This window comes from Esox lucius, chromosome 17 (genome assembly GCF_011004845.1).
Source record: "Esox lucius isolate fEsoLuc1 chromosome 17, fEsoLuc1.pri, whole genome shotgun sequence".
NCBI classification, from domain to species: domain Eukaryota; kingdom Metazoa; phylum Chordata; class Actinopteri; order Esociformes; family Esocidae; genus Esox; species Esox lucius.
This window is the reverse complement of record NC_047585.1, coordinates 38,260,410-38,275,273: the sequence shown is the minus strand read 5'-3', so window position 1 is coordinate 38,275,273 and position 14,864 is coordinate 38,260,410. Positions and strand designations below refer to the sequence as shown.

Here is a 14,864-nt window from a genome sequence, read left to right as displayed (position 1 = left end):
TGGTCCTGGATCTGAACAATCTGTCCCCTCTTCCTCCAAACGGGCTGGCTCAGCCAAAAAAGATCCTAAAAAAGGAAAGGCCCCTGGCCTTCCTACTTGCTATGTAATCTCTGCCCTGGCATTTGGGGAGTTTTATTTGTTGAAGGATCCGAGGGGGAGGGGCTTCTTTCCTACTGTCCCTTGCATTGTACATTGTCTGTGTGTGTGTTTGTGTGTGTGTGTGTGTGTGTATGCGCGCGCATGCATGCGTGTGTGTAGTTGTGGCATGCTTACACTCGGGTGGAACAACTCGGGTGGGTGCGACTCACTCGGTAACTCTTGGTAACCTTTGGGTGCGTTCTTAAAGCAATGACAGCAGTCAAAAGCAGGCTGTTCCAGTCAGGGGAGAAACAGAAAGTTGCTGATTAGTGTCTTTCTAACAGCAATGCTCCTATCATATGGCAAAGTTGCTAATACGCTTGTTTATGCAGTTTTCCTTTAAATTTATTTCAAAATAAATTCTCCTCTAGAGAGTTTCAGGGGATGTGTGAAAAGAATTGGAAAGCCAATGTCAACAAAAACATGAAAACATGAAAAAACCTAAAAGCATGAAGCCAATCTCAAACAGTTCTCTTTTAATGACAATGTATTACATTACATCAATGCAAGAAAAATGTAATTTAAATTATTCCTTGCCAGATTTGATACTGCCTGCAGCAATGCAACATTGAATGGCTACTGGCTCTATCAGTTACGTGTCAGAGGTCAACCAATGGCTAGAAAAAGCAAGAGCTATAAATTAACAGTTATTATTCAAGCATTCTTTGAAATCTTTGTAGTCGTTTGAAAAATGTCAGAAGTAATGGGGCTAAACAGAGACCGGACACTTAGAGCTACTTCTCATGAAGCTTAAAATATTTCACTGAGTGGGTGTCTTGATGTTCTCTGAAGGCCCAATGTCACATAACATGAAAATAAGTCTCTAGGGTGCTTGTCAACTATTTTTCTTTAAATTATTTTTCAGCAACATAACATCATTACCAAATAATAAACTAAGTCCTCCCCCTCAATAAACCATTCTCTGAAACTGTTCATGGATGTATTTCATTCAATACAATTCACTGTGACAGAATGGTTTTTCTGCAAAACATATCCCTTGGATATTACAGTGGGGGGAGGAGTGGTGGAAAATAGTGTGGGAAGATTAATAAGACAATCCCTGTCCAAATTTAATGAGCACTGGCAAATTAACAATAATTAATCATCAAAATATTCTTATTTTACCACCCCATTTCCAAAAAAGTTGGGATGCTGCATAAAATGCAATGATGTGAAAATCATGTATCCCTATTTTTTTTTTTAAATGGTACAAAGACAGTATATCAAATGTTGAATCTGAGAAATGTTATTGTTTTCAGGAAAAATACATGCCCATGTTGAATATGACGTCAGCAACACGTTTAAAAAAATGCTTGTGCGAAAGTAAATTGCACTCAGCTTGGCAAACAAATATAGGTTTTTCTGTGAAATATTGAGTTTTCTGTGGTGGCGCATCACAGTTCACTCTGATTACAGTAAGGGGGAAACACTTGCAACCATCTCCGATGTACCGACCACTCATGACTGTGCTGAACCCATTCCCACCCTCGTCTGTGACAATACTTGGAGTGGTCGGTGTGCTGTGATCTGGTTCCAGCTCCTGATTGTAACGATGCAGCCAGACCGCAGGGTCATGACTTAGGCCACTGCAGAAACTAGCTGAGACTTCTTGTACAGTTTTTTCTGTTGACACGCAGAACCGAGCCTGATGCCAGCAATGTAACACCAGTAAACTGCACAAAATGGATGATGTCCAACGTGAGACTACTTCATTAATGTAGACACACAATTTGAAATATTTTCCGTACATGTTTATAGAAAATTTTTAAATGCATTCCAGGTTGCACAGTTAAATATTTAGGCTAATATGAAGCGAAATATGCGTGAACTGCTCAGTTCAATTAATAAATGTCTACTATGTTACATGTTGTACTGATTGACTCCATAGAGAAGGTTAGAGGCTTCTAGTGGCCACAAGTTTAGCAAGGACATTGCCACCTAACGCAACTGGCATTTTAATGTAGTGGACTAGGTGGGTCTTTAAACTTTATTGGCTAATACTTCCTATTGACCTATTTGAAGTCCCACCTACTTGACTACATCAAAATGTCAGATGCCTCTGGGATGAGCCCTATGCCCTTACAAAGGGAAATATGCAAACAGGGGTGTGTCCACTAACCTTCTCTATGTGAATGACATTTGGCTGTGACTTCGAGCATTCCCTGAACCGCAACACAACTTCTCCCCATCAGGGATTCTATTTAATTACATTTTGCCGTAATTGTTAGAGTAATGAACGCAGCCCAGAGCACTTAGCCTAAGTATGACTCGATCCATCCCAAGCGAAGAGACCCATCAGATAACACTTCCTGCCTCAGGAAAAAAGTGGGAGGGGTTTGGTCTGGGGGCAGACAGTGGTAAAACTGAACACCGCGGCAGCAGAGTAACATCAGCTTTCTGCAGCTGCTCTTCACAGACTGGTAGCACGGGCAATAGGGTTAAATACAGAAAGTATCAAAGATTAATGAGTGTAATCTTTATTGCACTTAGAACAGCTAGCAAGCAAGTCTATTTATATAGCACAATTCATACACAGAAGCCATTTAATGTGCTTTACAAAAAAAAAAAAAAAAAATACTAGATGAGCATTCTTATCACAGGGTTTTTTAGGGAACAAGCCTAGTCTAGATAGCAACTGTAACATACCAGTGGTTAACAACGCTGTCCTGGCACCCCCAGATATCATACAACGTAGCAATCAACTAGTTTGTCTCAATCTAGTAGTCAAGGGCTTGATGATTAGTTGACAAGTTGATCCAGGTTTGTTGGCTCTGGATTACATCTAGTACACAGATCACCTGAGGGTCCCAGGGAAGGTTTGAGAAGCACTGCTACAGACCAGTCCTACAGGACAGTATATAGTTCTGCCAGCCTGGCCCCTATATCTGGCCCTGTGAGTTACAGCAGGTAGAGTGTCAGTTACAGCAGGTAGCATGTCAGTTACAGCAGGCAGCGTGTCAGTTACAGAATGCTTACAGCGTGTCAGTTACAGCAGGTAGTGTGTCAGTTACAGCATGCTTACTGCGTGTCAGTTACAGCAGGCAGCGTGTCAGTTACGTTAGGGTGACCAGTAGGCTTGATACTGTCCACCCTTGCTGTCTAGCCAGGTGGGCTCTCGTCGCCACTGGGATGCCCTCCCTCCAATGCCTTTCGGGGGAAGAGTCACTGGCTTGTTGTTGTCTCTCTATTGCGCACTTGTGCAATTGGGCTGTACGCTGCTGCCAATACTCTGCCTTCTTTCAGGGGGGTTGTGGTTGGTGGGTGTCCCTTTGGTTGATACCTGGCAATGTGGGTGGATTGATTTCCTGCCTGTTGGGCCCTGTCCAGGGCCTCCCCCGGGTGGGGCCACAGTGTCGCCGGACCCCCCCCCCATCTCAGTTCCAAGGTGTTACGCTGCTATATTATTGTGCTGGGGGATATGAGTAATGCACTTTCTAACTTTTCTCAGTCTCTTCCAGTTTTACATTTTAGGAAAAGATGAGGTCCTGGTCCACACCTGCGGAGTACCTGGTTTGGGGGGCCCGTTGCTGTCCCTGTTCTTGTCCACCTGGTCATACTTTTGACCTAGTCTAGAATCAAATAGACTCTGGATTTAGCCCAGAGAAATGTATCTATTATTCTAATTGGACTCTTAATATCTCACCCGGCACAGCCAGAAGAGGACTGGTCACCCCTCTGAGCCTGGGTCCTCTCTAGGTTTCTTCCTAAAATTCAGCCTTCTTAGGGAGTTTTTCCTAGCCACTGAAATCCAACACTACTTTTGTTTGCTCCTTGGGGTTTAAGGCCGGGTGTCTCTGTAAAGCACTTTGTGACAACTGCTGTTGTAAAAAGGGCTTTATAAATAAATACATTTGATTGATTGAGTTACAGAATGCTTACAGTGTGTCAGTTACAGCAGGCAGTGTGTCAGTTACAGCAGGCAGCGTGTGAGTTACAGCAGGCAGCGTGTCAGTTCCAGAATGCTTACAGCGTGTAAGTTACAGCAGGCAGCGTGTCAGTTCCAGAATGCTTACAGCGTGTCAGTTACAGCAGGCAGCGTGTCAGTTACAGAATGCTCACAGCGTGTCAGTTACAGCAGGCAGCGTGTCAGTTCCAGAATGCTTACAGCGTGTCAGTTACAGCAGGCAGCGTGTCAGTTACAGAATGCTCACAGCGTGTCAGTTACAGCAGGCAGTGTGTCAGTTACAGCAGGCAGCGTGTCAGTTACAGCAGGCAGCGTGTCAGTTACAGAATGCTCACAGCGTGTCAGTTACAGCAGGCAGCGTGTCAGTTACAGAATGCTTACAGCGTGTCAGTTACAGAAGGCAGCGTGTCAGTTACAGAAGGCAGCGTGTCAGTTACAGAATGCTCACAGCGTGTCAGTTACAGCAGGCAGCGTGTCAGTTACAGCAGGCAGCGTGTCAGTTACAGCAGGCAGCGTGTCAGTTACCATAGCTCCACTTAAAATCCCGAAGAATTCCAGTGTCACCATAAGTCCACACATAAATGGCCCTGTCAAGTAATCAATCACACACAGGTGGTTATTCAAAAGGACATTGTCCTAAAAAATGCCCTGACTGACATGACAGCATACCGATAGCCGCGTATGTCACACTCAGACACACACAAATCACTCGCTGCCTTTGTCACTCCGTCCTACATACACTCCCTCTTTTCTAACTTACTCCCTCCTTCTCCCTTGTATATTCACTCTAAAATAACTGGTGGCGTGTTTCACCTCACTGCCTGTCACCACATTGTGGGTGTCTGTCACACTTCAGGACAGAGCTGCCTGCCTGTCCATTCCTGATGAACACAATCATGTCCCGTGCCATAGTCTTAACTCATGTCTGTCCTTCAGTGATCACCAATCAGTGGCTATAAAGGAAAGAAGCCCGGAGAAAGAGGCAAGGACAGGAAATTATTTATCTAGAAAATATCAGGACAGAGTAAAGATGCCTCAAACATGACAGATGAAAATTGACAGCAGAACAAATGGCCATGCGAATAACCAAATGCCATGTAGCTCCACGCCCCGATGAAAAGCACATTCTCAGGTAAGCCCAAAGGCTTGGAAACCATCCCAGAAGTGCCTTTGAATAATCAGAGCTTGAGAGAGCCACTGAGCACATTAGGACCGGATCAGCAGTCAAGCTCAAGTCAAGCGGACAGTGGAGCGAGAAATCCAATGGGCCGACTATGTTTCTGATCCACACAGACCTACAGTGGATATAAGAAGTCCACAAACCCCTGTTAAAATGCCAGGTTCTAGTGATGTAAAAGAATGAGAAAAGATAAATCGTGTCTGAACTTTTTCCACCTTTAATGTGACCTATAACGTGAACAATTGAAAAACAAACTGAAATCTTTGAGGGAGAAACATTTTAAACTCACAATAACTTGGTTGCATAAGTGTGGCCACCCTTAAACTAATACTTTGTTTAAGCACCCTTTGATTTTATTACAGCACTCAGTCTTTTTGGGTAGGAGTCTATTAGTGTGGCACATCCTGACGTGGCAATAATTGCCCACACTTCTTTGCCAAATCTGTCAGATTGCGAGGACATTTCATGTGCACAGTCCTCTTCAGATCACCCCACAGATGTTCAATTGGATTCAGGTCTGGGCTCTGGCTGGACCATACCAAAACGTTAATCTTCTTCTGGTGAAGCCATGCTTTTGTGGATGTGTGCTTTGGGTCGTTGTCGTGCTGAAAGGTGAACTTCCTCTTTATCCTCAGCTTTCTAACAGACGCTTTAAGGTTTTGTGCCAAAATTGCCTGGTATTTGGAACTGTTCATAATTCCCTCCACCCCAATTAGAACAGCTGAACTTTATTTGTGATTAATCAGAGTCACTTTAAATGATGGCAGGTATGTAATGACTTCTATTTAATGTGATTGGTTAATTCTGAAAACAGCCACATCCCCAGTTATAAGTGGGTGTGCACACTTATGCAACCAGGTTATTGTAAGGTTTTTATTTTTCATTTTTCCCCCTCAAAGATTTCAGTTAATTTTTCAAATGAATTAATCAAATTATAGCTCACATTAAAGGTGGAAAAAGTTCTGACATGATTATTCTTTGTCTCATTCTTTTACATCACAAAAACCTGGCATTTTAACAGGGGTGTGTAGACTTCTTATAACCACTGTATTCACTAGAAACCCAGAGACACACACTGTTGTTCATATTGAAGACAAAACAAAAAAGCAAACACACACACACATACACACACACACACACAACGGCATATTGATCCCTCTGTGGTCAATACAACAAATACACACGGAGACACAATATAGGTCTTCACTGACCAGGATCCATCAGAGGCAGATCCATCAAATGGCCAGGTTCAACGCCTAGCGAAAAACCATCAGACCCTGTTGTTAGTGCCGGTGTACGGCAACAGGGTCAAAGTTCAAGGGGCACGTGTAGCTCCACAGATTTCAATGTTTGTATTACGGTGCTCTAGGTGATCGTGAGATTACAATATATGGGGCGTGCTCCGTTTTCTACGCTGGGTTTGTCTCCCTGTCACAACTCGTAATTAAACTTGTTTGCTCAAGGTTGAATCGCTTGCCAGATTCTAATGTAACAGATGTAATAGTTCTACTATCTGTACTCTTTATGGTACACTCTCACTTATTTTACCGTACTTGTAGAGTCATATTGTGTACATTGCAGAGCACATGTCCTGTTTAATGTAAATTAAGTGTATGTTCATTACTGGTTAGAGTTTTATGCAGTTAGATACGCAATTGTGATTAGGAAATGTTTTGGGAGATACAAGACAGCAGGACATACTTCAGCACACAGTGCTGAGCTACTGACATTATGGGGCTCAAAACAACGTGTCAAGTATCGCTTCCTGACTCCCAGTGCTCCTTCCCAGGTCCCAGTCACCCACTTACAGACACGCGTCTGACCGGATGCGTGTTTACGTCTCTGGTGTGTGGAGCGCAGGGCAGCAGGTTAACGCCACACCATTGCCTGGTTGTCGTCGTTACAATGCACCGTGGGAAAGCGCAGCACAGACACGTTTCATATGTGTGTAACTGAAGCAGCATATTATGCTGAGCCGGGACGGCACCGTGAACAGTCAGAATGTTGATAAAGCAGCTCTGGGAAACCAGCCCAACCAGGCCGAAGCAAAGCCCACAATACGCGCAGCACACTACAGAGAAACATAAGGCCAAACTCACTCAGGGGAGGCCACTCAACACAGAATTGACACTTACTGTATATTACGACATGAATACTACGAAATACATATTTCCAATAGCAAGCAAACCCCATATCATGTATGAACAAGTAATTGGTACAACTAGGGGGTCGATCTGTTCTTTCTTTAACCAGGTCCCTGAACAGACTCTCTCCTGAGGCCTCAGAGGCCTTCTGGCTCTCCAGGGTCTAGGCCGTTAGTTGAACACTGCAACTACTCCTAATGTAAAATAGTTTGTTTGCTTGGTTGATTAGATCATACTCTGAAACAACGTACTCACACACAAACACACACACAAACACACAGACCAGCCCTGGCCTTACAGAGAAATACCCTTGCTTGCTCTACACCAGTAAAGACTGTACATGCCCCCAGAAGTTAGCAGAATCCCACCACCATGACTTCTAATGGTTCAGACACACTGACACAACCGGGGGGGCAACACACGAAAAGCTGGCGCAACGTGAAGAGCAGAGCAAAGCGCCCGTCTCTGTCCTGGTTGATTATAATACAAACACTATGCTTCAGCTCCCAGATGTTGTCAGAGCAGCTCGGACATTCCAACACAAGCGCTCCTCCTCCCTGCTTGACCAGAGAAGGACGTCTGACTTGGATTAATGCCAGAGCAAATCTCCACTTTTCCTTGTAACTTGCCGTGCTTCATAAGCCCGTGGCTGGACGTTCGAAAGACGACACACATCGGCGCACGTTGGAGGGCTCTCGTGTATAATTACACTATCACAGCGGCACGCGTGTTTCACATTCCCACGCCAGCGCAAACTGTCCTAAAGTGCGAAAACAAACACTTTGTTAACACGCACACCGAAACCTCACCTGTTGTTCCACAGATACATCCTGCAGGGCATGGTTGTCCCGAGGAGCCCGGATCCAGCTCAGTAACTGGCCCATGTTGTCTGTCTGCGTGTAGAACGAGTGTTTGTGTCTAACTCTGTTCCAGCTCTGAGGGCTGCAACATGTTCCCCTGTCGCTCACACGGAAGGGGGGCGGGGACAGAGGGGCCGAACTGGGAGGGAGGGGGAGGGGCCGGGGAGAAAGGGGGAGGGCTGAGAGCAGGGCAGGCCAGGGAAGGGGAAGGCCCAAAGAAGTGGCACACATAATCGGCCAGTCAGACCTGGGTTCAAACACTATTTCAAATCATTTGCAAGAAAAAAATTTAGGCTTGATTGAACTTGCCTTTCTTAATGAAACGTTAAAAAAGTCAAAGACTGCAAACTCTGTTCATTTAGATAAACTTAAGCAAACGTGGAAACATATTTGAAAGAAGGCAAGTCTTCTTTTACCCAGGGAGGCAGTTAGTACAGCCTGGGCTATAAAGCTATAAAGGGAAGAGCACCTGATTTGCAGAAACATCTGAGTCGCTTCTCAGGGAAGCAAACATTGACCCAGACACATTTGACCAAACGCACACACACACACACACACACACACACACACACACACACACACACACAGAACACCCCAACACATAAATGCACACACTGACAACAAAGAAGCCCACAACACCATACATGCATTTATAAACCTCTCCAGCACACACCCTCTTTCTCATGTAACACAACTCCCAATACATCACTGAGCAGAAAGAGATAAGTTGTGCAAACAACCTGACCAGCTCATGACGTGAAGATCAGGAGGGGGGGGGGGTCCCAGACGACTATATTCAATCAATATTCACAGTTAAGTGTGGCTGAGCTCTTCAACTGCCGGTCATCAGCCTCTTATCATAATGGTCAGAGTATCCTGGAAGAGGCTGGGATTCCACTGTTGAGAGCCAATCGATAGAGACAAAGAACAGCAGCGGGCGTCTTACTGCTAGTTCTTGGGTGTGCAACGGTATTTGGCAGACAGCCCTGTGCATACTGAGGACATGGCTGTAACCATTCCCAGATCTCAGTGAACTGTTTACCTCACGTGAGTTGTAAATGTGATGCTCAGGTCACAAAACTATCAGTTCCCAATCAGCAAAGTGGTGTCGGTCCATAGTCCAGACTGGGTCAAGATAGTCAACCCTAACTGACGCATCTACATACAATCCAATTAGTTTTCAACAACTTTGACACAGACACAAATGTGCCCTTGATTTCCATGTAGCTGCAAACCCCAATTTAGCCGTTTATCATAATGTTTACATATTAGGATGAATCAAATGTTAACATTTCAGCACTAAAACAACCAAAACAGAAGTTTTGAGCCACTTCAAGCTTCTACATTCGTCCTCTCTGGCTAAAACCACTGGCGTAGCTGCACTGCGGACACTGCCGAGGGAGTTCCTTCCACCTGTATTTCGTCACAGAGACATCAGCCTATCTTATCCATTGTGTCCCTATAGGCTGTCCTTGGGTGGGGTGCTGTCATTTAGTGAGTCATTTCTCAGTGTGTCAGAACCACTGGACGGGGGGGGGGGGTCATTCTTGAATGACTATGTAGGTCGTAGGTCATAGCAAAAAACTATTGGATAAAAGTGATCTCATGCTGCTTAGCTAGTGCATGTTTTCTCACCTAAATACAAACGCAATGACTTTGTGAAGATTATTTTGCCACCATTGTGACAACAATGCAGGGCCATGTACATTCAAGCAATTCAGCTTTTCCTGAGAGGCAGTAGAGGGTACATACGTCTCGACCAAACAGCTAGACCCTTGACTTCCAGACGGGCTGAACCCAGGTGATGAGGGCGGGTGACATTGCCTCCCCCCGTGCTGACCCCCAAGGGTGTGTGTGTGTGTGTTTTCCGACCCCTCCTGTACTCTCATTTACCTACGTCCAACTCCAGCTCAATCATCAGGCGTGACACTTGTCCAAGTGTTACACACAGCATCGGTTGTAGGCTCTTCACTATTCCGGGTGTACAACAGACGGAGTTGAAAGACTAACTGAACAAAGACTAAGCAGCAACCACCTAGTGGATCATGTGTGATGCCTGCCAGTTGGGGGAAGGAGGGAAGGATTCAGAGGTAGGGCTTTGTAAATGAAAACACACGCACATAAAGCCAGATCCAACTCATCACTTGGTATAAGCTACAGTGGTTGGAGGGATTTAGTATTGCAGTCCAGTTTCAGTAACACAGGAGACTGGCTGCCCCTGCCCGAAGTCACGCTCACTGTAACTCTGGCTGTACAACTGATCTGCCTAAAGACCCTGGTCATGAAAAGACCCCCTCGCAGAGTCTGCCTAAAGACCCCCCTTAGTCTGCCTAAAGAACCCCTGCAGAGTCCAGGTCTTTTGCAGGTTTTCTTCCTAGATTTCAACCATGCTAGGGAGTTTTTCCCCACCACTGTTCATCAGTTTCTTGTTGTTGCTTACTCTTTGAGGTTTCAGGCTGGGTATCTGTACAAGCACTTGGTGACAACTGCTGATGTAAAAAGGGCTTTAATAAAATAAAACTGACTGTCTAGACCAGGACAAAGACACCATTTGTTTGCTGGGTAATAGTTATACCATGGGCAGGACAGGCTAAAAACATGGAAATTCCAAACCACACATATAACGTTAGCTAAATTGACAAACTACACGCCTTAACCTCATCAACTTCTAAGAACTGAGAGTTCACAAGGGATTGACAAACTGTGGCCACGGAAAGGAACTTGGAAACCGGACGACAATTATTCACATCTGGAGGGTTTCCACCCTTTAATAGTCACAGGAGATACAGAAAAGATCTAATGAAAAAGGGCTTCAGCTTTGGGCAGTTTTGTTATTCCTTACAAAAGAATCTAAGCAATGACCCCAGACACTCCTACAGAAACCATGCTGAAGACAAGGCAGTTCTGTGGCTGATTTCCATCAGCAACTTTAAACAACCTCTCCTTCCACGTGAAAAACAACACAGGTGCGTGGGGGGGGGGGGGGGGGGGGGCAATGAGGCATATTATTTCTGAAAATATATGTATCCATGAAGAATTAATGAGGAGGCTGATCTTGGACTTCAGGAGCCAGAAGAGAGTTATGCCTCTCTTCTGGCTCCTTATGCCAGACCACTCCTCTTTCAGCAAACTCTCCTTCCCCCACTGTCTCTGTAGGCAATGAGGCATATTATTTCTGAAAATATATGTATCCATGAAGAATTAATGAGGAAGCTGATCTTGGACTTCAGGAGCCAGAAGAGAGTTATGCCTTACTCATCGACAGGGTGGCTGTAGAGAAGTTCCTTAGTGGGCGCATCACGGGACATGAAATGGCCGTACCACATCAATGCCATCTTTACAAATTCAGTAACACACATTCCAGACCTGTCCACACATCATGAAACACAGAAATGCTTCCAGACACACCTCTGGTGTGTTGTGTCAGATAACCGAGCCTGTAAAACCCGCTGTTTGACAAGGGAACACCCATAGACATACCGGAACCTCTATTGAACCTCTCCCGTTACAATACACATTTGTTTTTTTACAGTTTTATGAAATGGCTGATGTTGTGCTTCCATAAGTGGGTGTGTGAGAGATAGTGAGTGAATGCCAGCCGGTCTGCATATATGTGGATGCGTGTGTGTTATTGAAAGCTAAAATGTTGCCCCAGTGTCCTCTGTGATCAGCTATCTCATGAGAGCACTGCACGGTGTTCCCTTGGCCCAGGCTGGGTGTCTGATTGGGTAACTGGACTCCAGGGGGAAGTGGAGCTCCTCACTATATTTAGATGGATGTGTTTCATCACAGTCCTGTCACCAGAACTTGAACCAGTGCCAAACGTTACCTCATCAGTGCCTTCAGTCCCTTCAGCTAGACGTTTCCAAACAAGCATTTGTAGGCTAATTCCGTTTCCTTGTCTCCTTCATTTAAAAGTCCACTATGAAAGACAACCAGTCTTGAAACGTTAATGGTGCCTGTACTCATAACAAGAAGAGGAATGTAAGCCATTCCATATATGCCTTGGGGTATACAGCCCAAGTCACAATCTAAAACGCCCACAAAGGCCTGTTAGATGGGTATGTTGTTAACAGCTTCACAATAACAACTTTTACAGAAGTTGCAACCAAAACAAACACGGTCCCAGAGAGTCTTGTGAGACTGTATCAGTTACATGGTTAAAGGAAGGCATGCAGTAAAGTGAATGGTGATATTGCTGTAGAAGGCCGTGGGCGGCCCCACTCGTTCCTGTAACTGAGCATGTGCCCACTAGAGGGCGACAAATTCACCATGGTTGAATAGCAGCTAACAATGAGTCATACCAGAGCCTTCGAGCCCACAGCCGCTTGTGGAGTCAGATCATCTTTCTGCCGCTCTCCAGGAGTGGTTGTCTGCTGCAAAAGACACACACACACACACACACACACACAATGTAAATGGTAAGATTCACAAGATGGCTAATAAACTGTGTTGAGTGATGGTCGAGTGTTAATACCTTGAATAAAAATAATTTGTGGTGGAGTTGAATTTTGTATTGAGGTGGATTTACTAATTCTGGATACATTTATAACTTTTTAAAATTAGTCAAAAGTGTTGAAGTGAATATTACATATCCATGTGTATAAATATGTAAAAAAAATATTAAAATTAAAAATATAATATTTTTCTTTTTATATATATAGAATTTCTTGGGGGCAAACATATTTTTTCACATGACTTATATAAATGTATTTTTCCCTTTATTGGTAAATATATCCTCAAATATTGAAATATACAATTTATGTTTAAATAGTCTAATTCCAAAATCTTTATTTAAATTCCATGAAAGTTCCTGAAAGACGACATAGACCTAATGCAACCTGTCCAATCTGGCCAAAGGGTAACTGTTTGTATTTCTAGCCAATTGATCTGTGTATTTAAGCGTTTGAATCATTACATATGCCTACCCTATACAGAGAGGGCAATCACATTTTGGATATGTGTATGGTACAACAATACAATTCCTTACAATTTCACATGCATATGCGCACATTTGACAGAAAGTACCACCGAAAGGGGCAGAAGCACACACCTGTAGCCTAAAAAGGTATGAGTTTGGGAGTCGACGTCACCAAAACCGACGGACTCTCTGACATAACTTAAACTAACTTATACATGGGAACCTGAACCCCCAGCCGACAGTCCATACTACAGTGTAGTTAAATCACTGGACCCTGACACACGTCTTGTTATTCTGGCTGTTAACTAAAATATATTCAAGTTACAGTTAAATACTGTTAAGTTTGGCTTAAAGTGCAGTCTTTCAGCTTTAATTTGAGGGTATCCACATCCAAATTGGAGGAAAGTTTTAGGAATTACAGCTTTTGTCAATGATCTTCCATTTGTGAATAATCGCACCAACTTTTGTCACCTTCTCACCAAGGTTTAAGAGTGTGCTCTTAATCTCAGCTCGTTACCTGTATAAAAGACACCTGGGAGCCAAAAATCTTTCTGATTGAGAGGGGATCAAATACTTATTTCATCCATTAAAATGCAAATGAATGTATACAATTTTTGACATGCGTTTTTCAGTTTTTTGTTGTTGTTATTCTGTCTCTTACTGTTCAAATAAACCAACCATTAAAATGATAGACTGATCGTTTCTTTGTCAGTGTGCAGACGTACAAAATCAGCAGGGGATTAAAAAAAAAAATCCCTCACTGGAGCAAGCAAATTCATTTATATAGCACAATTCATGTGCTTTACATAGAATAACAAAATAGAAATCGAATAGAAACTCAATAAAAACAACTGGTAGATTCCGAAGTAGATTCCATGAGGAAGCTATAAGGCTAAGAGTGTAGTTACTGTAAGTTTAAGCGCTCAGTCATAGGCATGTGAAAAGAGTTAAAAAAAAGTGATTTTAACCTGGATTAAAAAATGTACATGTTTGGGGCACGTCTAAGATCTTCTAGTAGTTTATTCCTGTTGTATGCAGCATAACTGCTGTATGCAGCTTCATCATGTTTAGTTTGGACTACTAGCTGACCTGTGTTCATGGATCTAAGAGCCCTGCCCGGTTTATAATCATCAAACATATCAGAAATGTATTTGGGGCCTAAATGTGTTTGGGCTTTAACCATTCATTGTTTTATATACTAAAAGCGCCACTTTAAAATCTATTCTGTAACTGCCTGGAAGCCAGTGTAAAGATTTAAGAACCGGAGTGATGTGCTCAGTTCTCTTGGTCCTGGTTAACATTCTAGCAGCAGCGTTCAGAATGAGCTGCAACTGTTTTACAGTCTTTTTGGGGAGTCCAGTTAAGAGGCCATTACAGTAGTCAACCCTACTGGAGATAAAAGCATGGATGAGCTTCTCTTGGTCTTTTGGGGACACCAAGCCCTTGATTCTGGCTATATTTTAAGATGATAGAATGCTGTTTTGGTGACCTCTTTGATATGACTGTTGAATGTGAGATTGAGTCAATCAGAACACCAAGATTACGCACTTGGTCCCTGGTTTTTAGGGACAGAGACTCCAGTTCTTTACTTATACTATCTCTCTTATTTTTGTTGCCAAACACAATAATAATCTCAGTCATCTTGGTTTAATTATAGACAATGTTTGTCCATCCAGGCATTTATGTGCTCTGTACAGTGACACAGCAAGTCTATTGA

At 43.6% G+C, this 14,864-nt stretch overlaps 1 protein-coding gene across 24 annotated transcripts in view; it reads right to left on the bottom strand.

Moving 5' to 3' along the window:
• cast (calpastatin) overlaps positions 1 to 14,864 on the bottom strand; it is a 52,434-nt gene that overhangs the window by 29,934 nt on the left and 7,636 nt on the right. For 13 of the 24 annotated variants that reach the window (XM_034287114.1, XM_034287113.1, XM_034287088.1 and 10 more), the window contains exons 2-3: positions 12,531 to 12,602; positions 274 to 369 (exon numbers count right to left, since the gene is read on the bottom strand). In XM_034287114.1, coding sequence (XP_034143005.1) covers positions 274 to 369; positions 12,531 to 12,602 — 168 coding nt within the window. Of the gene's footprint in view, positions 1 to 273; positions 370 to 8,175; positions 8,317 to 12,530; positions 12,603 to 14,864 lie in introns of those variants that run through there. The other 11 variants (XM_034287090.1, XM_034287101.1, XM_034287107.1 and 8 more) reach the window with 6 other exon arrangements.